The following is a 22,149-nucleotide window of genomic DNA, read 5'->3' on the forward strand; positions in this document are numbered from 1 at the left end:
TGAATTTTGACCACCTGGGGATCATTGGACGTGCAACCAAAAGCTCGATTACACGGCGCCTTCTCCGCAATAAGCCTCCGTCAGGTTGCGGGCACCTCGGCCGGGATTCGAACAAACATGCCATCAGCACTCCGTGTTCCCGGGTGGTGACCCTCCCAAGTATCTGACGGAGCCCGATGCTACTTAGCTTCGGTGATCGGACGAGAACCGGCGTATTCAGCATGGTATACATATATATGGCCGATGGCGGGGAGGGGGGGGGGGGGGGATGATGATGAATGGCCCGAGCTGTGTTTGCGCTCCGTGGCTTCGAATTGTGCTTCCACCTCTCTTTTTTTAGAATGGGCAGGAGGATGAGACGCTACCGCTCGTGTTGACCAAATGAGGTTCTGGAAAGAGTTGTTGAGAGATGTAATGTTTATATTTGTGCGTCGAGTTTGGTGCGAATGAAACTAGACGAGGGCGGAACGGAATACAAATGCACGTCGAGTCGTTGGCAGAGGACTTTTAGACCTGCACAACGGCCCGAAGCGGCATCTTATCTCCTACACTCTAAGAAATGCCTGGGCGTTCACTTACCAGCAAAACACTAAAAGAGCCGATCTCTGCGATCTACGAAATCAGCTCATCGAATGATGAGGCGGAACATCTGTTTACACCTCAAAATTAAGTCTGCGCTGTGGCATTCGCAATGCAAGCATGACGCTTTGCATTGCGTAATGACACCCCGCAGACTTTATTTTGAGGTCTAAACAGATGTTCCGCCTTATCATTCGCTGAGCTGATTTCGTAGATTTCGTAGAAACGTATGTTTAGACCAAAAAACGCAGATGTCGCAACTCGGACTGCGTTCTTTGGTTTTAACATATGTTTCGGCATCGTCATTCGCTGAGCTGCCTCCGTTCGTTGCGGTGATTGGCTGCCCGAGTGTTGTGCGGGAAAGTAGACGCACGGGCTTTTTTTAGAATGTGGTGCTCAGTTTTCAAGATGGCAAACGTGGCACTTCATACGACACCTATTGACTCCTGCCATACGTGTTGACATCTGCGGAGTTACGAAGCTCTAGCGGCACGTTGCCATCGTGTTTTTTTATGGGTGTAATAAAAGCTTGCTTACACTATATAACTTAGTTTGTTAAGGCAAGAAGCAGGGCAAATATTCAGTTGCCTCTCACGATGAACATTGAATTTTTTTTTAAAATTACTTTCTTTAGGTTATTTTTTTTAACCTTTAATCGCTTTTCTCTTTACTTTAGAGACTCAATACCGCTCATCTTCAAAGATTGATCGTGTCACTTGCGTCGTTTTTTGTGTGCCCTCGACAAATTTCGATTTCTAAACGCGAACTCAGACCTTACTTTAAAAATTTACTAGTTGCTGAAGCTCAACTTAGTCATCATATTTCGACCGCTGCGTGCTCGATGCGCGCGTTTAGCTTGATATTATAATTTCACACGAACGCGCGAACACTAACAATTGCCTCACTCTTAAGAACAAGCAAAACAAAGAACGTTGTATTTTATTTATAACGTATTTCACTTCATTGCGAAACGATCACACAAAGAGCACGGGTTATCCGGGAACCCTAAGAAGATGTCAGAGAACAACGCGCAGTTTCGGAACAATAGCGCGTTTACGCGCGCGTGTTTCCGCGGCTTCTTTTTCGGAGTTCATAATTAAGAGGGCCCTCGGCGCGATGCCGAGCTAAGAAAGAGCCAGTTTATAATGCGGAGACGCAGATAAATGAGTGCCAGTGTTCTCTAATTAAAAAGAAAAAAAAGAGGGTTTGAAAGCGCGCGGTATTAACAGCTCTCACCTCCAGTACAGCGAAGTGAGACTAACAGCTTGGCGCTGTGCCGTCTGTGGAAACCTTGGGCACGAACAGCGGAAGCGGGGAACGTGGGGACCGAAAATCGCTAACCAGACGCGCGGCGATCGTCATCATCGCCTCGTTGCGATGAGCTTCCGGTAGATTGGGCAAGGTGGCGCGCGCGCCGGTTCCCCTAGCGCGAAACACGAGCGCTCCAAAACGCGAGCGTAATTATTTCGAGAGTGTCGGCGAGTAATTTGAACGCCGTCCGGCCAAGTCAGATGGTCGAGTTACTATGCTAGAAAGGGCTCCTAAGTCTTTCGGCCCACGAGGCTTCCACTGGAAAGGTGCGTTTCGACCGACGTAAGCCTACGTGGGCGGGACGTGATTCGATGCTTGCGCGAATATTTGAATTTTGCGACGCACCTTTCAAGATGAAACAGCGCAAAAAAAAAAAAAAAAAAGCGAGACACAAGATACAAAGCAGGCACAGACGCAGCGCTGATTTACAACTAAATGTTTATTCTAGCGAACTAGAAAAAAAAAAAAACACGAAGAAGGGAAAGAGAAAATGATAATCTTGCCGGGGAAAACAGCGCAAAACCGAGACAGAAGAAACAAGGAAGGCACACACACTTCGCTGACTATAAACTGAATGTTTATTCTCGTTTTTGAGCTGTTTTACCTTGAAAGGTAATTAACCAACTCGCCCAACTTTCTGCCTTGCTGCGACGCATCTTTCGGATAATATTCACTTGGGTATTTCTCTTCGAAGCTCGGAAAGCTGTGATGCTGCGCTCAACTTGTAAGGTTTGTAAAGTTGGGCCACTATACTCTGCTGTCCGTTATTACTTCTGTGCAGATTGAAACGAAACAAGGTTTTAAGATGTGCGTTCTTAGATGTTAACTTTGCGCCAAATGTAGGGCTTTTGTATCTACACCGTGTTCACTTGCAAGAAACCTTACGATTCGGGCTGATGTAGTGACCACCAAATAAAAATGTAGGCTAAAAAAAGAAAAGAAAACATTCGTTGTGATGTAGGTTAACATTTTGTCGTCATGGCTGAAGTACGAATTCCTTCATTCTGGTGAGACCAGCGACACGCATTCTGTTTTGATTGGAATAATATTTGAGGAAAGCACATACACATTATGTTTCGAGTTTGTGAGAAACTGTTTTAACTAAAGAGAAACCAGGGTTCTTCGCAATTTGTGTCTCTAACGTCACGCGCTCAGCCTCATACCAAGGCAAATAAACGCACACACGCACAAACAGAAACAAAAAAGAATAAGAAAGACACCCTCAAAGTTGGTAGTTTTTATTTCGTTCTTGCGAAAAATGAATTGCCGCGCCGAGGGGTGCGATAGCGCGCATACATCTAATGTAACAAACTACCGTCGTCGGATTCCGAGGCAATTAAACTTTTAGAGAAGGAGAAAGGGGGCCGTGACGCTGGAACTGCTCCTAGGCGCCGAGCCAACGTCGTCTCGACGGAATTTCTGTCCTCGAGTCCTCACTCGCCGACAACGCAAGCCCTGGAGCCTCCTTCGTGCTCAGAGTCGCTTTGTCAACGAAGCCTGTTACCATATGGCCATTTAGAAAATGGGTCGTGCATGCGACACAAACATACGCGCGAGCAAACAAATCAACTCTACTGGGTGAAACTCCTTCGGCCTCACAGTGGGAAAACAAGTTAAGCAAGAAGGGAAATGATAACACGATCTCGAGACACATTGGCTGAGGCACACCGGCCAATTTCGCGTTGTCCCAGTTTTCTCGAGTTATTGTCGGAGAAGCCGAGCCTACCCCCCCTCCCCCCCTTTTTTTTTCCCCCTCCTTCCCCTTTTCGTCCTTTCGTCTGTTACCACACACACAATTTAGAGCAAGTATACTACTCAACACGAAGAAACGAGGGAAAGGAGGTATATATATATATATATATATATATATAGCGAGAAAGAAAGAGAGAGAGAAAAAGAAAGAAAAAAAAAGCCACTTCCACCGCCATCGTTGTCAGAGAGGGATGCCTGGCTGTAAAGCGCAGTCCGGCATGCACCTTCTTTCGCTGGCAGCTTTCGCCGCCACTGGCAGGAGAGCTGCTGCTTGAGTGGGCCTCTGAATTTCCCGCTTGACGTCAAGTCCGCCGTGGGCCGGTCCGCCGGCGAGCCAATTTGCTACCTGGAGCGCGCCCTCTCGTCTCTGCTGCTGCTGCTGCTGCTGCCTTTGCCGCAGTGGTCGCGATTTCGTTGTGTTTCCTTGGCGCGCGGGGCTCGGCTCTGCGCCGCGAAGGCTCCCGAGGAGTGTGCACTGCGGCGGGCCTCGTTTTTGTCCGCCCCCAAACACCGTAGGGCCGCACGCGCGTCGCCGGAATGCGTGCTTTGTTGGAGACGTTAGGGCGGTCTGGATGAACGGGATGCCTGCTGGAGGTTGGCGCGTGATAATTTGCCCGGTCCTTTGCACGCCGCCCCCTCGCAGGGCGTTTGATGAGAGGCCCTGGGAGTCGCCACGTACGAAGCTCCTTCGCTGTTTGTGGCAGATGCGCGTCCTTGAGTGAGACTTGTTTTTTCCTGCCCCGTTTTAGAGAGCCCTGTGGGAATTGCTTTCGTTACGGGTACTGTGGCTCCTCGTCCCCCCCTGTCTTTGACACCACTGCATGCACCTTACCGACGTTAGGATTTTATTGTAATATTGTTTGTGTCTAAAAGCTCCTTTACAATTTGGTTGACGGGAAGCACACGTCTCATCATTGTGCGTTTTTGAGGCGATAAAGGAAGTTGATATCTGCATTTTATTCTTTCAGAGGCGAGAGTAAATGTGTTGTTTCCGGAGGCCGGAAGTCGTCAGATTGGCTACTGAGGTTTTGTTATTCCTCTTTACCTTTGCAGTTTCCGATTCAAAATAAGATTCAATTCAGCTACAACCGGAGAACCTTAATAATGCCTCACATTTATAAAAAAGAGGGCAATGCGTTTAGGACACGAACGATATTTAAATTTATAAATAATTGTTAAGTAATTTTTAGACTGTTAGTTTGCTCGAGGAGTAAGCTTATCATTGAAGTGTTATATTATTAGTAGTTTTAATGCCGGATTATATGTGGCAACATTACTACGTCGTTGCTTCTGATTCTATCAAAAGAACACGAACTTTTACGCGTTGCGTAGTTGCAGAGGTTAGGCGACGAGGCATCGTTTCGGTTAGGATAATTACCCGAATTTTGTTATTTCTTTCCGCTTAATACACCCTTTGCCAATGATTGCAAATTACTTCCAGTTTTTCAGTGTTCATTTATTTTCAAAAGATGGGTTTATCATGGCGGCGTTTCCAGCATGCTTGTTGAAATAACTGTTCGTTCAATGCAATAAAGTACAATCGATAGGAGATAAAAGACGCCAATTTAGAAATGTGGAGCATGCTTTTGTAATATACCAGACGAGGATGCGCATCGATCACAGTTTATTCCAATAACCGCTAGTTTTTCGCTGTGAGTAAAAAAAAAAGAAGAAAAAAAGTCATTTTTTATATTTTTTAGTGGAACGTGTTGAAAAATTGCAGTCTCTTTGTTTTACTTAATCTCGCGCATCCCTTACCCATAACGCTATAATGATCCCGGGCAGAGGTCATAAATAGGTACTTGCAAACTTAAAATAAAAAATAATAACAGTATACTGCTTTATTCTCGACTGAACCATATGAAGGGGAGCCCGTTTTTAAGACCTACGATTACAGATTGATTTGGAAATGATGATCTCAAAAACCTTCGTACAGCGCTTGAATATTTTCGGTTGGTGGAAGACTGTCACTTCAAAATTATAAGGACATAATAAAATAGAGCCCTGCGTGGATAACAGTTTGATCATCCGCATCCGAACCTCATCCCAGGCACGTAGCCAGGGGGGGGGGGGGGGGGGGCCCATGGGGCACGGGCCCCCCCCGAAATCTTCCATTTTGCTGGGACCTCCTCTCCCCCCTCCCCCTCATACAGCATTTTGTCATGGGTGGCCCTCCCCCGAAACAAAATCCTGGCTACGTGCCTGCCTCATCCGCAATGTTTTTAGGTAGTTGCATCCGCATCCGATCCACACCCGCAGACTTTCCATCCACATCCGAACCGCATCCGACTCTCAATCCGCGCGCATTAATTTTACATAACAATAATAAAAAAAAACATCTGGATGAATGGTATTCTATAAGCCGTCTGCTTAGCTTTGTACAAAGCAATCTTTGTCAGTCAGTTTACGGTGAAACTGATTTGATCATATTCTCTTTTATTGTATTTATATAATAAGCGATCATCCTTCCACAGTATCTTCGCATCGCTGGAAAGATGATCACAGTTATGAGATCGTCTTGGGAGGAGTCTGTGACACTGACACTTTCTTGAAAAGATGCGCTAAAAAAGAAAAAGAACGTTTAATATCTTCTTTTCTTTTTGCTTTGTAAAACCCGCTTCAAGCAGACGCATATTATTTTTAAAAATAAAAATTAATGAAGGAGAGACCAATAACATCGTGTCATTTTATTTAGGCCAAACAATAAAAAAGTTGGAAGGAAAAGGCGCTCCTCACCGCAGCAAAATACTCGTGTATATGTGGTATGGCGCGAGTACATCATTGGGAAAATAAAACAGTATTCAATAATGGCAACACCTCTTATCGATTTCAGTTTTAAAAACGAACCCTCAACTGAATGCTCAGAACCATATATTTAAAAACAACCCAGTGTCAACTGTAGGGAGTGAAGGAATACACACACATACACAATGTTTCATTTGTCGAGGCTGCTGTGTAGAAGGAACAGGATATCGTCCAAATGAACGGATTTAGACTGGTTCACCTCTCTTAAAGTAATACCTGCTAGTGAGAAGTCTTTCTCCGTTGGTGCACTTGATGCCGGGGTGGCATGCACGAACTGCGCTACAATAATGAGGTGCGGAAACTCGTGCTGGCGCAAGTTCAGCACTCCAGAGGTTCGAATTTAGCCTCTTCGATCTACTTGTAGGCAAAGAAGTCACTTGCAGGCTTCTTATAATTTCATGTGGCTTGTACGTTTTGCTTTCTCTACCCCGTCCCCCTAAAAAAAAAATATATATTTTTTTATTTTTGGTTAATCAAGAACACGCTTTTAGAGACGACTAATGCTCCTGCAATCTTTACCTATTCTAGGGACAGCATTTCTGACGAGATAGAGTGTTCTAAAGCGATCGTCGGCGCGAAGCCAATCTTTCTTCACGTAAAGAACAATTTTCTCCCCGATTGGCACCTTGTATCTAAGAGAGTAGTTTGCTCCCGCAACACATTCGATTGTGCACTTCATAGTATGACTCACTTATTCACTCCACACTGCGTGGTCGCACACGTTTATCGGCTGCCTCGGCAAAAATGTAAATATAGACCCGCAGATATCCGCATCCGATCCGAATCCGCAGCCGCTGGCATCAGTATCCGATGCGCAATCCGCCAAATCTGATTAATCTTTATCCACATCCGCCAGTTTACTGCGTATATCGACGAATATGTAGGGCTCTACATTAAATAAATAACTGATTTCAGGTCAACGAAATTCAACATGTTAGTAACAACTAACATACCGTGAAATGCATAGCTGGAGTAGACAGAAAACAACAACACATTTTCAAACGATAAAGAAGTTCGTGGAAGTACTGAAGAAATGAAACCTTACCTCGCGGATTTCGATCTTGCCATCCTTATTGTCGTCGTAAGCTTCCATGAAGCACTCCTTGAGCTCCTCCAGCATCGACTCTGACACGACCTAAAAGGAGAATTAAAGAAACGCGTCACGGATCAGCAGGAATAAAAGCAGCCGGAATGGAACGGACGTAGGCATGTTAGCCTTTGGCGGCATTACGATAAAAGCCTGCCTTCCCGCAAGCGAGCTTCTCCTTCCTAAGCATCTCGAAACGGAGAAGCCGACTTCCAGGAGTTCCGCTCTTTGCTGCGTGGCCCGTGAACGACGTCGCCAGTTCCGAAAACAACGCCAATCGAGACCCCTCGCCCTGGGTCAGGTTCCTGCGTCGTCTTGCTTTTAAGTGGCTATCTCACGCAGCGATTGAGCGAAACTACGAAGCCTCGCAAAGAAGATGACTGTTTACATTTGGGTTCATAAAACCGGAAGCAGCTTTTCCGTTTAGGGACAGAGCGTCGGCTCGAGTGTCGGCTCAGATTCGAAATTAAAACGACTTGGACAAAAAGAGGGGAAAGTCCAGGACTCGAAGGCCTTTCTTTTATTATTTAGCGACGCTGAAACGCACTCGGCAGGGGTATTAGTGCAATTTTTCCTCCTTTTCGCCAGAGTAATCCTATGTGGCTAATGTAGCCCTCCTCCGGGCGAACAGATCTAAGAACCAGTGGCTGACTCGGATAGGGTAGCGAGTGCGTCGGGTTTTTGCCGACAATAGGCACGCCCGAAAAAGCTCTCGTCTTTTCTCGGAGCCAATGTTTCGACGCTGTATTTATATTGGGCCCGCGCGTTAGGTGGGGCTTAACGTTTCTTTCTCCATTAACGACTTTTATTTTTCCAGAAATACAACGCTGTGAGATAAAAAAAAAGAAAAAAAAAGAAAAGAAAAACAGATACCATATTTAATTAAGTAAGACAGCACTAAGCACAAAGTGGCACACGGGCACGACTTGAGTACGATATTGTTATTTTTATAGAAACCTGTAGGGGTTTATGTATACTATATATAGAGGGTGTTTCAGAAGACGCAGGCCAAATCACTCCTGCGGAAAGTTAGCATCGCACAGAAAAAAGGTTGACGCCGTGTTGGTGTCTGCCCAAGAGCCCATTTAGAAAAAAATGTTAACGTTTAGAAATTTTTTTAAAAGTTTTTCAGAAAGTAACTTTTTATTTTATTCATTTTAAGGCCATAGTTTCAATTAGAAACTTATTGTGCATCATCAATAACCCCTCTATCAACCCTTTTTAGACAAGTATAAAACATGCCGAATCATTTTACCATGTTTTGAAAAACTCTGCAATTCTGACGCGTACTGTGGTTGGGGTGCTTATCCAAGCGCATCGTGGCAGCAGCTGTCCTGCCCTCCGACGGCTGAAGCGCGGAAGCAAGGCCAACCCAAAAGCCAAAGCTCAATCCTGCATTGTCATGCTCTCAAACAGCAAGGCCTTCCTTATCGCCTGGCCACGCGCGTGGACTACACTTCTTTGTTTTTTTTACGACAGAGGGAAGTAAGGCGGGCGGACGTGGCCAGGGGGGCAAGGCTGGGGCTAGACAAGAGACGGAAAAATCGCGCGGGCGCCTCATCGCAACCGCTAGCTTTGTACCTGCTTCACGAGTGGTAACTTTAGTGCACTACTACGTTTCTCACGCGCTCAAAGTCTTCCTGAAAATGACTGATTTAGTGGTTTTCGATGACGCTGAGCAAGTTTCTAATTGGAGCCATATGTCTATTTTCATCAATTAAAAAGTTAAGTAACGAATTTTAATTAATTAGCCGACTGATCGTTACGGTGAGCCCCCTATAATATGTCCCCCTGGCCGTATAACTCACCTCCACAAGCGGCATAAGTGCAACTTTCACGGCTTTTTTAAACAAATCTGTTGAGCTTAAAAAAACAACAAAAAAAACATATATATATATACATATATATAATCAAAAATGTGATGACGACTGAACCGTATTTAATGGAATGAATCAATGTCTTACGAAACCCCCGAAAGCCAAAATATACGGCGGAGCCAGGCTTTGAACTGTGGGTCTCCCAATGTCCGGACGGTTTGCTAACCACTACACCATTCCACTTTTTTTTTTTCTTTATTGCACACTACACCACTCCACCTTGTACCCAATCGGTAATATATGTATATACATAATAAACGTTTTGTTTCTGACGGCGCACGCGTTGACCTCGATTGTTGTTGCGAATATAATGAACTTAATTTGCTCGATAGCAAATCAAAATGAATATATAGTTTTTTTTATTTTTTTAGGCTTAACAGATTTGTTAAAAAAAAGTTGTGAAATATACACTTATGCAATTTGTGCAGGTGAGTTATACAACCAGGGGTTATAACATAGATAGCTAATTGCCACGACAAGTAAAATAATGAACTAAAACTGTTAATTACAATTTTAATTAGTGAAAACTAACACATGGTTCCAATTAGAAACTTGTTGAGCGTAATCGAAAACCCCTAAATGAGTCATTTTTAGAAAAATTCATTTTAGCGCGTGTTAAGCGCAATAGTTCACTCAAGTTACCATTCATGCCAGATGCACAAGGCTGGCGGTGAGGAAACGCGGATGATAAGAGACGGAAAAATCGCGAGGGTACGTTATCGCACTGGTGGCCTTGCTCCACCGTGAATCCCACGTGCACCAAGTCTTTCTGAAACTGACTGACTTAGTGGCTGTCAATGACGTTTAGCAAGTTTGGAATGGGAACCATATGTTTATTTCCACTAACTGACAAAATAATTAACATATTTATGTTAATTAGCCGCCTTATTGTGACGATTGGCCGCTATATTATGTCCCCCTGGTGATATAACTCACCAGCACACACCGCAGTAGTGTAGCTTTTACGGCTTTTTTAACAAATAAGCAAATCCTTAAAGAAACACCCTGTGTGGAAGAAAATGGCCAAGCAAAAACGAAAACTAGGTCTGTATCTTTTATTTTTTTTTGTGATTACGTTGTTGAATAAGAGCGTTCACACTTTAATCTCGAGGTTAGTGACAATGCATCAAGCTCCCAAATAGTTATTTCCTCTGCTGTACTGCACGTTGGATATGTAACGCACAAAGTGGAAAGTCAGGTAGCTCAATGTACACCACTCGAAGAGGGTACACCGAGGCTGCAATCAAGGTGGCTACGTTGGGTTGAGCTGGCAAGCGAAGCCGACGCACGAGCTAAAACAGGCGAATTGGATTTGTCCTGCAACGGTCATGGTGGCTTGGCGCAAGGTTGCTGCAGATGGTCGTTTCAGTCCTAGGCCGTGTCGGTACTCAAACGGAGCAACAGAGAGAGGTTGAAAGACCTGTGGCAAATGTAACGTTTCTTGAAGCGTTTTCTTTGACGGAAGTTTCTGAGATGTCCTACTAATGCTGTCAGTATTGGCTAGTGCGTGTAACGGATTTAATTAATCAATCAATCAATAGTAGCAGTTATTGTGTTTCGTGCGAAACTCAAAACGTTTAATCGTTAACATTTTTTTAAGCTTCCGCTGTTTTACATTCAATTAGCAAATACCTGTTAATGTTGAGCGAAAACCCTTCTTTTCCTTTAGCGAAAAAAATACTTTTTAGATTCAAAAGTGATCGTTATTAAACTTATGTCGTCGCAGAAGCGAGGAGACAGCGGGGAGCGTATCTTATAAATAATTTTTGTTTCTTATGGCAAATTCCTTTGGTAGATTCGTCGCGGCTAAGGAGGGCTTTATTTCTTGGTATCTTTATGAATGTGTAGACGCGAGCTAGCATTCGCTGCTCGAAACGCGAGATCATGGGCTAGGTTTACATAGGCTGCGTTTGGAATGAATGGGACCGTAGCGCATCGAATCCAGATTTGACTATTTTGTATGGTAGTAGGTAGGTGTTAGAGCAAGAAGTAGGAATACAAACTGCGTGTGAGTGGTCCCTGCTGGATTCAATGTGCTATGATCGTATTCATGTAAACCCAGCCATGGATGCGGTCGTAGCGCATCAAATCAAGCAGGGACCGATCACACGCACCCTGTGTTCCTACTTCCTCCTCTTCCACTCCTCTACTACATCTACTACAAATCAAAATAGTCAAGTCTCGATTCGATGCACATACGGACCCGTCCATTTAAATGCAGCCATAGAGCTGTTTTGGACTGCTCGAAATGCACGACCGGAATGCGCCAGTAGTTGTTGTAATTATTGTTCTTAAAACAGTCATTGAGGTATTTTTAGAATTTGTATCTGTTTGTGTTTGTTAGTGAGATTCTAGTCTGGACGACAGACTCCTTTCTTTTAGCGTCAGAAGTTTAACTAAAACGCTTGATTCTGAAGTTAAAGAAATAGTACAACAAGTGTCGAGCTGAAATATTTTGGCAGCGGAATTTCCCATCGATAAACAATTTAAACGATTTGCCTCGGAACAACAGAGTGTCACTTTCAATCTTGCTGTAATCTGATTATTTTTTTGCATAAGTGCGCGCGTTTTTCTTTCCGTTAGTTGAAACCAAACATTTCACATGCATGACAGCGCGGGCGTAAGAATGAGGGTGCATCGAAATTACTAGTTTACTTAAAAAAATAGCGCTCGCCGCTTTCGTGAAAAAAAAAAAAAAAAAGAAAAATCGTGATACGCAGGAAAAAGAAAAGCCCCCCTCCATCAGACGACAACCCTTTTTTCTGAACCCCTTTCACCCCCCTCCCGTCTTCTGCGCTTCAGAAACGCGAAACGAAAGCAATTTTGCCGACGTGATACGAACGCATTCTTAAGGGCCTTCCCTCTTTCGCGGAACAAACGCCGCTTTCTCCGGGAGGTGCTTTCGAAGAATACAGGCTCGGCGCTCCGAAGACCGGACGAGTCAGTAACCGTGGCGCCTGCCGACGAGTCAGCGTCAATGAGGCTCCACGTCCGCACCACGATCTTCCTGCCGGCCCCCCGCCCTACTCTCGCGCACCCGTTCTCCCTTTTGTGCGCATTCCTCTCGACCGGAAGCAGTGAAACGGGAGGCCAGCCGTGCACTGCTTCCGGTCTGATATCGCTCCCGAGGCGGTTGGCTTCCGGTAGACGTGGCCCGTGCAAGCGATGGGCTGCCCGGACGTCCTCGCCGAGTACGGCGCCCAAGGGCTGCCTCCATCTGAGCTCCCCTTCGCGGGGCTGGACCGCGTCGAGCGGCGGCGGCATCTCGGGCATATCGGCCTATCCACGACGGCTCCCTCGGTCCGTGCTAATGCGATACTCCTCTTAGACCGTGATTGAATGAGACGCGTGCAAATCGTTTTTCGATTGGGGACGTCGACGTCGGGAGAGATGTGCCAAGGATCCGCGGGAACGACGTGACAACGCCGTGGCTGCCTGTGTTACTGCGCGCTCAGATAAATGGATGGCTTGGCATGCGATGCGCGGCCGGTGGAGAGAGCACCGTTACGTTTTGTTTTTCCTCACCCTTCCTCTCCGCCTTCCTGCGCGCCCTCTTTCCCGCATTCTATTGAGCCATTTGTTGTTGGAAGGCGGGAGCAACGGATGGCTCCCCCCGCGCAGGACAGAGGAATGCGGCTCGCTTTCGCAGATCGCGGTTCGCGTGGCAGCTCCAATGGCTTCGCAGTTACTTTGAGCGAGCGATGAAAATTTTGTCCGGTCGTTCTTGTTCGGACGCGTCGTTTTTTCGAATTTCTAAATGTACGCTCGCGCGTTTTAGTAAAAAAAAAACGTTTAGCTTTTTTGCTACGCTTTTAAAATTTTTTTTTTGTGGGTAACAATTCATTGATATTTGACGCGGAATTGAATTAGCTATTTGGATTCATAGACAACCGCATCATTTGAAAGGTGATTAATCAGCAGAGGCTCGCAGAACGCAATGTTTAGATTCACAAACTTTTGGTAATTTCGTTGTCTATAAATAAATCACACTTTTAGTCAAGCTCGTTCGCACTTTCAATTTGTATTCTGCTAGTACAGGATAAAAAAAAATCGAATATAACCCGCTTTGTATCCGTATGAAACCAAATTTAAATAGAGCTGAGATAAACGTTGTTTGTATAGAGCAAGTTACATATGTTTAGAACTTAGGTAAACGTGTAACGGAATTTGAGCGTCAAAAGTTAAAGCTGCATGTTGACGACATCTAACCGAATTTGAGGGTCAATTTGAGGCTAGAAAGTTAGATGTGCATGTTGACGACGTTAAAAAACCCGCAGTCGCCGGTGCACCTTTGTTTTACGGTATTTCTGATGCAAGACGCAATGAGTCATGGAAAAAATTGAAGAATCATGTCTTACAGATTTTCAATTAAAATATGAAGAATAAATCAACTTCGAGTTAGAAAGTACGTCGGATTGGTCAATTTAGTGATAACGGCAGCAGAACAATTATAGTAAACGTGTTATCGTGGATCAAAAAAGAAAATATTATGCTTTTCAGGTTTAGGTTAAAAATTACTTACTTCAGCGTGTCCGAAAACGTCAATGATACACTTTGTGATAAAAGACGCATGCTGTGGAAGTTTTCTAAAGAAATAAGACAGAACAAGAATAATAAATTGCATTTTTGCACGATAAGCTAGTTGTAGTCCTTGCACGTGGTAATAAAGGCATATGATCACAAGAATAACGTAACATATCCTCAGATTTATACGTAGTATCAGTGATTCATAAAGTGCTGATTATCACACTGTATTGTTGTTAAATTGCCAAAATATAAAAAAAATAAAGTAAACAATCTTTTTTTTTGCTTCGTAGAAACAATAAAGCAAAGCATAATCATGGGCACTCAATCTTGGCTCGATGATTCTGTACTTGACAGCGAAATGTTTTCAGAAGACTTTTTTTTTTGTACCGTAAAGATGGCCACGCGCATGGCGGTGAAGTTTTCTTATTAATCGACGCAGACTGGGCAAGTAGTGAGCTTTCTGTTTCGCAAAATGAAACTGAATCTGTTTGGTGCCGAGTTCATCTGCCTAAGGGAGGCGCCCACCCTCTGGGTGGGCGCCTAATACTGCGCCCCAACTGTAGATAATATTGATTAGCTTAGTCATATATAGTGTCTGCCATTCCTGAGAGTTCACTTATCATCGGAGGGGGCTTTAATCTGCCGAACATAGATTGGGCCAGTGACTCTTCTTACATTAGTTATTCGAGTTTGTATAAATATTTTAATGACTTCATTGTTTCTTTTTCACTTGGGCAGTATGCTCTTTCACTAAGAGGAAACAACTCTATTTTCGATCCCCTCTTGACTACTGACGCCAGCGTTTTTTTACCATGTTACTGTGATACGAGGTATAAGTGATAAAGGCGCCGTTCTAGGTGATTTGTTACAGAATAAGACGGAAATGTTTCCAAAACCTCCGGAAAACGGTATGCGATTACGAGATAATTATCATATCCTCTTAACTTTCGGAATGTATTTCATAAATTTTGAATTTCATCGTAGAAAGCGATGTTGCCTACCAATAGAAAATGTTCAAACAAAAAATTAAAGAGCTGACCGAATCTCACATTCCACCCCGAATTCTCAAGGGAAATTAAAAAAAATCGTGGATTGATGCTTCTATACGGAAACAAATACCGTATTTACTCGAGAAATAGCCGCACTATTTATGAACAAGGACCTTGCGTGTACTTTCCCACAGAACACATATACAGCCAATCATTACGTTGCGCATGAATAACATAGCGAATAACCAGATCGAGAACACGATTCTCCATATAAATGAAATCTTCACAGATGGTATCTTTCCACGAAGACGTTATCGCTGTCCTGTAAACAGCTGGAATCATGCTGTCCACGGCGGTGATTGGCAATCTGCGTGCTCTGCGGAAAAGCGAACCCTCAGGTTATCTTCATAAACAGTGCGGCCATTACTTGAGTAAATACGGTACAACGTAAACGCTGGGCATAGAAGTAACATCAATTAAATCAGTCTGGCGCTACTAGACAAAACCTCCAAAAGATAGCAGAAAACCCCCCAAAAAATAATAAGAACAGTAAAGCACTAGGTTTTTATGCGTGTTTCCAAAACAAACTAAAAATGAAACTAGGGAATTCTGGAAATTTGTTAAAACCATCAAAAACTATGATACTTCTATTCCTGCTTTGTTACAAACTGTCAGTTTAGTAAACAGTGACACTGGAAAAGCAGAACTTTTAAAAATTTACTTTAAATCAGTTTTTTTCTTCCGCTCCTAACAATACCCCCCTTGTGACTGACCAGACGATAGATACGGTTATGCCTGGCGTGATAATCGATGTAGACGGAACTGTGGTCTTACCAAGAGATACGGACACCCCAATAGCTTATGGACCATATGAACTTTAGCGGCTAATTCTTCACAATTGCTGAAACACAATTGCAGGATATCTTCATATTCTTTTCAGCAAATATCTAGATACTGGTCTAGGCCCAAGCGACTGAAAAATTGCAAATGTTACGCCAATTGTTATGTCCAGATAAAAAAAAAAGTGGAAAATTGCTGCCCTGTTACTCACGTGTATTGGTTGCAAACTGTTCTACCATATATTATAAAGTTCAATGTATACAGTTTTCTGGATTCTAGTAGCCTTTTTTTTTTTCTCGTCCAGCATGGCTTTCGTGGTTTGGTTGCTAGTGTGCCACCAAGCTGGCGGAATTCACTCATTTTGTCTCGAATGCCATAGGCAAGAAACAACGTGCGGGTTATGTAACTTTTATTTCTGTAAAGCTTTCGACACCGTGCCACATTATTTATTATTGGAGAAGCTTGTACTGCTAGGTATTAACTATACAATTATGCACTGGATAGCTAATTATTTGTCCGGTCGCGAACAAAGTGTCAAGCTGAATGGTCAGAGATTTTCGCCCGTACTCGTGACTTCAAGGGTGCCGCAGGGGAATGTGCTCGAACAAATATTATTTCTCATATGTCTCAAAAACATTTTCGATAACAACTTATTTTATATTAAATTATTTGCAGACGATTATGTAGTATACAGAGCGTTTGAAAACGACGCAGATGCTCGTATACTTAAAATATATTTTGAAGTACTAGTGGACTGGTCCGATTTTTGGGAAATTTGCTTAAGTATAAGAGAGAAAGGGCAATGATACGTGTTTTTCTAATTGTGTAACTTCCTCGACTGCATATAAGGTTAAAGATGGCACACTTCAGCAGGAAGACAAATACAAGTACCTGGGAGTTTACTTTTCATCCAATTTAAAATGGAATGATGACATTGATAATGTAGTGGCACAAGCTAGCAGAATGTTCTATTTTAGCCGGAGAAATTCTAAGAAAACATCGCGCAAAGTAGAACAGACGTTATATTTTTCTTTATACAAGCACATTTCAGAATATGCTTGTGTGATATGGAATCCCCCACGGGATTGGCTCTCATATAAATTAGAGGGGTTCAATACCTGGCACTAAGGTTTATGACAAATGACTATAGACTTTACACAAGTTGAATGTAAGTGAAACATATATTAGGGTGGGACTCTCTTAAACATTGCAGAAAGTGGTTAAAGTTGATTTTTTTTTTTTTTTACACCATATATTATGAACGAAAAGGAATTTAACGTAAAATGTACATTCGAGAACCGTACCACGTATCTTCGAGACTGGACCATTCGAAAAAAAGTAACCGCATTTCGTTACCCAACTAATTGTTTTTCTTTCTCATTCTTCGTCCAGACCTGTCGGGAGGGTAATTTATTTCCAGAAGCGAGTTTCAATTTCGGAGGATGCTGTTTTTCACGAAAGAATACAGAGTTATGTTGAAGTGTAAAGATTTAATTTTTATTGTTGTTTTGCGTATTTCTGAAAATGTGTTCCTTTGTACACATTTATTTATGTAATCTTTCCCCCCACCCCCTGCATGATGCCGAACAGAGCAGCAGGTATTGTGTAAATAAATAATAAAAAAAAATATTTGTCTAGGATATAGAGGTCACTAAACAACACGGCTGTAGGCGTTACCAAAAAACAAAAAAGCAACAAAATACGTTACTTGTAACTCGAAAGTAAAAGGAACGCGTTACAGACCTACGTTACCTCAAAATAAAAAAAGAAACGCGTTACCGTTGCCGATAGAAAGTAACGCACGTTGATTTTGATTTATAAAATGTTAATTATTAATTAAGATTTTATTGTTTTGAGGTTACAGGTATGCACAAGCGCCATATTTCAAGAAACATTATGTCCCTGGAATAATTGAACATAATTACCTTTTCTTTTTTACGGTTTCACCTTAATACTCATGAGAAAAAAACGAAAAAAAAAAAAACCCGTTAGAAAGAAAACATTTACATGGCTCGGCGTAACGAGTGAAGAGTAACGTAACTATTACTCGAAATAAGTAACGTAGGTACGTTACCAGTTACTGTTTTAAAAATGCAGCGAGCTTGTTACGCGTTACCGAAAACCGTATACCGGTAACGCCGTTACTTGTAACGCGTTACCGACAACACTACGCAGCAATAAAAAGGCGCACAACGCAATGGCTGAAAGCTGAAGAGTGAAATCGTCACTATTTAATAAATAGATGCGGTAGTATAACTGTATCTTATTCGCCACAACAATGGGGAAAGTGTACTTGGAGAACAGATTAAAAAAAACGGTAATATCGATATATTAGTCAGACGTTCAGGATGTGATTAACTCTGAATTAATGTTCCACGCTTCATTTCGAGGCGCCATACTCTTCGTAACTTTACAAGTCAGATCTTCGTGGAGCAGCGCAAGCGATGACAGATCGTATACGTCTTGTTTCGCTAGACGATCGGTTCACCGGCTCGAAAGACGCTGTCATTGGAGTGGTGGTGGCTCAATATCTTTCCGGCGGATCGTTTTATAGCTCCCTGTTTCGACGAGAGACAAAAGGAATTCGGTTAAGCAACGCCCTCCAAAAAGAAAAACAGAAAAAGAAAAATGAAGACTACGCCACGACGAAAACCATTAAAAGGAAAGCAAACTAACCAGTGGTTGACAGGTCTGGCTCTCACTAGCTTGCGTAATCTAATAACTCATAGTTGTTTTTAGGCCTTTCGCAAAGAGCGTTTCGGGGCTTTGGCGACAGTTGAGGCTTAGTTCCCCCCGCCCTTTCCAAGCATGTAAACACCGACTGTAGCACAGTTCCAGCCGGTGCGTTGCTTAGACGAGCTGTTACAGAAGCTCTCGACGCCACGGCACTCCTCCAGCGACGTTGACGTTGACGGGAACGTGACGCGGTTGCACTAGGCGCTCGTCAAGAGTTTCGAGTTGAAGTGACCATGTCTCGTCGCCGCGTCGTCCCGTCTCACGTAGTGCGGTGTACAAGTCGAGCGGGGGAGCCCGCCGACAGCCAGCGCCCGTCTGTCGTTCCGCGGAGAGCTGGGCCTCCCTCCTGTTTACGTTATAAGATAGATGCCCTACTCGGAAATCTGGGCACGTATTCACGCGTGTCGAGTCGCAAGAGTGGACGGGAAAAGACGCACAAAACTAAAGGGGCAATGTTTGTGGTCGAGCTCTTTGCTGCGTCTCGGCTTATGGAGGACGACGAAAGCGGATTGCACGGGAGAGCGGATCACGCCTCGCAACCCGCTCGCTGACTCGACTGCATATAGGGCGCCGGTTGCGCGCTGCGTGTACCTCCTGGACGGAGCGCGCCGGTCGGAAACAGGGACGGTGTTATTCGCGGTCCGGTTGCCCGGGGAAAATGACGAGCGAGCCGGGGCTTAGTCAGATCCACATGCTCCGCGGATACTGGTGAACCCAACCATTGATGGAGGGGAAAAAACAGCAACAACGTAAGTGGGCACGAAAAAAAATATTTATATAGTTAGAATCGGACACGGTGTAGGTGGGGCTGCGAGTGAGTGACGGATTATACGAGAGGCAGAAGCCTAAGCTCGATTTGAGCCACGCTGTTCGGGAGCCCAAACGAATGGGCCATCACTTGTGAGCGTAATCGCACCGTTGTCGCCGGGTGACGTGAGCTTTAAACAAAGCTCAGGACGACGAAGAAAAACGTCGCACCATGCAACGCCGCCCACCCACAACGGGGCAGTCCGTTTGGATGGGCCGCTTGGTTGCGGGCGAGGTAGTCTTTCTCAAGAACGGGTCGGCCCTAGGAGTGATGAATGCTCCGCCTCTTCTAGAACGAAGCTAGGATTTCTTTCGGATGTCGGGAGAAAAAAGAAAACAAAAAAAGGGAGAAGAAGAAGAGAGAATGCAATCTAATGGCGCCTCGGGCAAGCAGGAGAACCAAGTTACGTTTCGCAATGGCAGTGATTTATGGTGTAATTCGACGTGCCGATATTCAGATAGGGTGGACGGTGCAGTTTATTCGTATACTTTCGTTCGTGGTCGTATTCCGCAAAGTTTTGCAGTTTTATCATTCTTGCGCAGTTCGCGCCAAGTGTTGTACATCTTTTTTTAAATTTTTTTTTCACTTCTTGAAAAGAGCGAGGCGAGTAGATATCTTAAATCTCGATAACGAGGACATATTTCATGCAGATGCCCTTTTAGATAGCGTACGCGGCTAAAACCACCACGCGCAGAGCCTTTGTAATTTGCAAATTATATATGTATATATATATATATATATATATATATATATATATATATATATATATATATATATATATATATAACTTAAAATAAATTCTTGGTGAAACCAGCAACAACGGACAGTTGAACCTTCGACGTTTCAGCCGAAGTCCGGCCTTCGTCTGCTGACGAAGGCCGGACTCCGGCCGAAACTTCGAAGAATAAACCGTCCGTTGTTGCTGTTTTCACCAAGGGTTTTCTTTTCTTCTCAATTAAACCCATGCCTTCGGCCCCCCGCCACCATGCCCGTTGTGTGTATATATATATATATTTTTTTTTCTTTTTTTTTAGAGAGTGTGTATTTCGTTTATTTTTGTTTAATTTTTGTGAAAAATTTAAGTACACCGACACGAAAAATAGACTCATAGCATGGACAGCAAAAAATGGCGAAACGTGACAGTTTTCTTACGAATATTCTCTGCACCATCCACACACTTGCTTTGCACTCGCGATGCGTGTGTCGACTGCTATTAAAAAAAAAAAACACGCCGTACGCAAAAAAAAAAAAAAGAATCCCCGAATTAGATACACAAAGTGTAACTGCGTAAAGGGCATTACCATGCATTGAAATTTAATTTACCTGGTGTCGTTCTCCGAATGGATATTTAAGTCACACATAATACGGTGCACAACAAAACCTTGAAAAGCTTCAAGTTCTCTTCTGTATTTGTCTGAAATATATATAGGACGATAATATAGTAAGGGTTCAGGCGAGCTGGTTAATATAGGACGAGCTTTTCATTAACAAAAAAACCGTGCGTCGATATTTTCAGGGAGTGCTTCGGAAGCGAATCATTGCGACCTGTCAAAATAGTTACGCGAATGACACGGTCCGGAAAAGTAATCGGGCTCGTACCTAACAGTGCAACCGAAGTGCTTGAGATTCCGAGCACGCGAGCCGGCGTGCTCGGTGTCCCAGCGAAAGTGGGGATTGTTTGGTCGAGGCGCGTTACTCTCTTGCTCATCATGCGCTGGGATTCGTCCGCGGATCCTCGTCGCAATTTGTTTCGGCCATAGACTGGCGCAAGATTTTGTAACGCAACGTTCGCACAATAGTAGAGGGTGCGAATTGTGGTTTACAACAGTCAATTTTGGTATCGACCGAAAACCTTACACGGCAGTTAAAACAACTTATGAAAAAGTGCTCAGCCGTGGCTTTCGCTGGGCTCCAGGTACTATTGACACTGAGAGCTTAAGAAAAAAATCGTGGCGAGTGACGAGTATTTTATTATCACTCCGCACCCAGCCCAATTGCAACGTTACCCGATTAAAGCGCCGAACAACCAATAGCTAATCAAGGAACGTGAATTTAGTAAGCATCGCCTTGCGGTTCTTCAACAGTCGCTGACTATAAGGGCTGACTGAACGTGCCGGAAATTAAACGGCGCTTAAAGGGACACTGCAAGGAAAAAAAAAACAACGTGTTTTTGTTTAAAGGTATACACTCTAAAAATGCCCGTGCGTCTGCTTGCCCGCCCAACACTCGGAGAGCTAATCACCGCAACTTACGGGGGCAGCTCAGCGAATGACAATGCCGAAGCACATGTTTAGAGCAAAAAACGCAGTCTGAGTTGTGACATTAAGCAATGCAAAACGTCACGCTTGCATTGCTTAATGTCACAACTCAGACTGCGTTTTTTTGGTCTAAACATATGTTTCGGCATCGTCATTCGCTCAGCTGCCTCCGTAAGTTGCGGTGATTGGCTCTCCGAGTGTTGTGCGGGAAAGCAGACACACGGGCGTTTTTAGAGTGTAGATGGGACACGTATTTTTTTTAAATAATTTTTCCACGAAAAAAAAAATCTAGCAGTATTTACACTGTTAGACATAATTTAGGTGGAGGTCACGGCCCGCCCACAGATCAGTGGCCCCGCCCATTACTACTGGACAGGGTTGGCTGCTCGACGGAACAGGCTAACAAGCTTAGTGTCTCCCTTTCGCGTCATCCGGTGTTTCTAGCAGACGAGCGGCAGCCTCCGGCATCGTCTGCTATAAGGAGTATTCACTGGACGCCATATTTGTGGGTGCTGTTTAGAGATCATGCTCAGAACAAACTCAAATTACTAGGTTGCTAAGACCAGCAATCTTGATGGTG

The 22,149-nt window shown here is 43.9% G+C and overlaps 1 protein-coding gene across 1 annotated transcript in view; it reads right to left on the reverse strand.

Moving 5' to 3' along the window:
• LOC8027192 (calbindin-32) overlaps nucleotides 1–22,149 on the reverse strand; it is a 204,137-nt gene that overhangs the window by 66,935 nt on the left and 115,053 nt on the right. Inside the window, exon 3 of the mRNA XM_040504192.2 lies at nucleotides 7,493–7,582. Coding sequence (XP_040360126.1) covers nucleotides 7,493–7,582 — 90 coding nt within the window. The remainder of the gene's footprint in view (nucleotides 1–7,492; nucleotides 7,583–22,149) is intronic.

This window comes from Ixodes scapularis, unplaced genomic scaffold (genome assembly GCF_016920785.2).
Source record: "Ixodes scapularis isolate PalLabHiFi unplaced genomic scaffold, ASM1692078v2 PGA_scaffold9__187_contigs__length_104089568, whole genome shotgun sequence".
Classification (NCBI taxonomy): Eukaryota; Metazoa; Arthropoda; class Arachnida; order Ixodida; family Ixodidae; genus Ixodes; species Ixodes scapularis.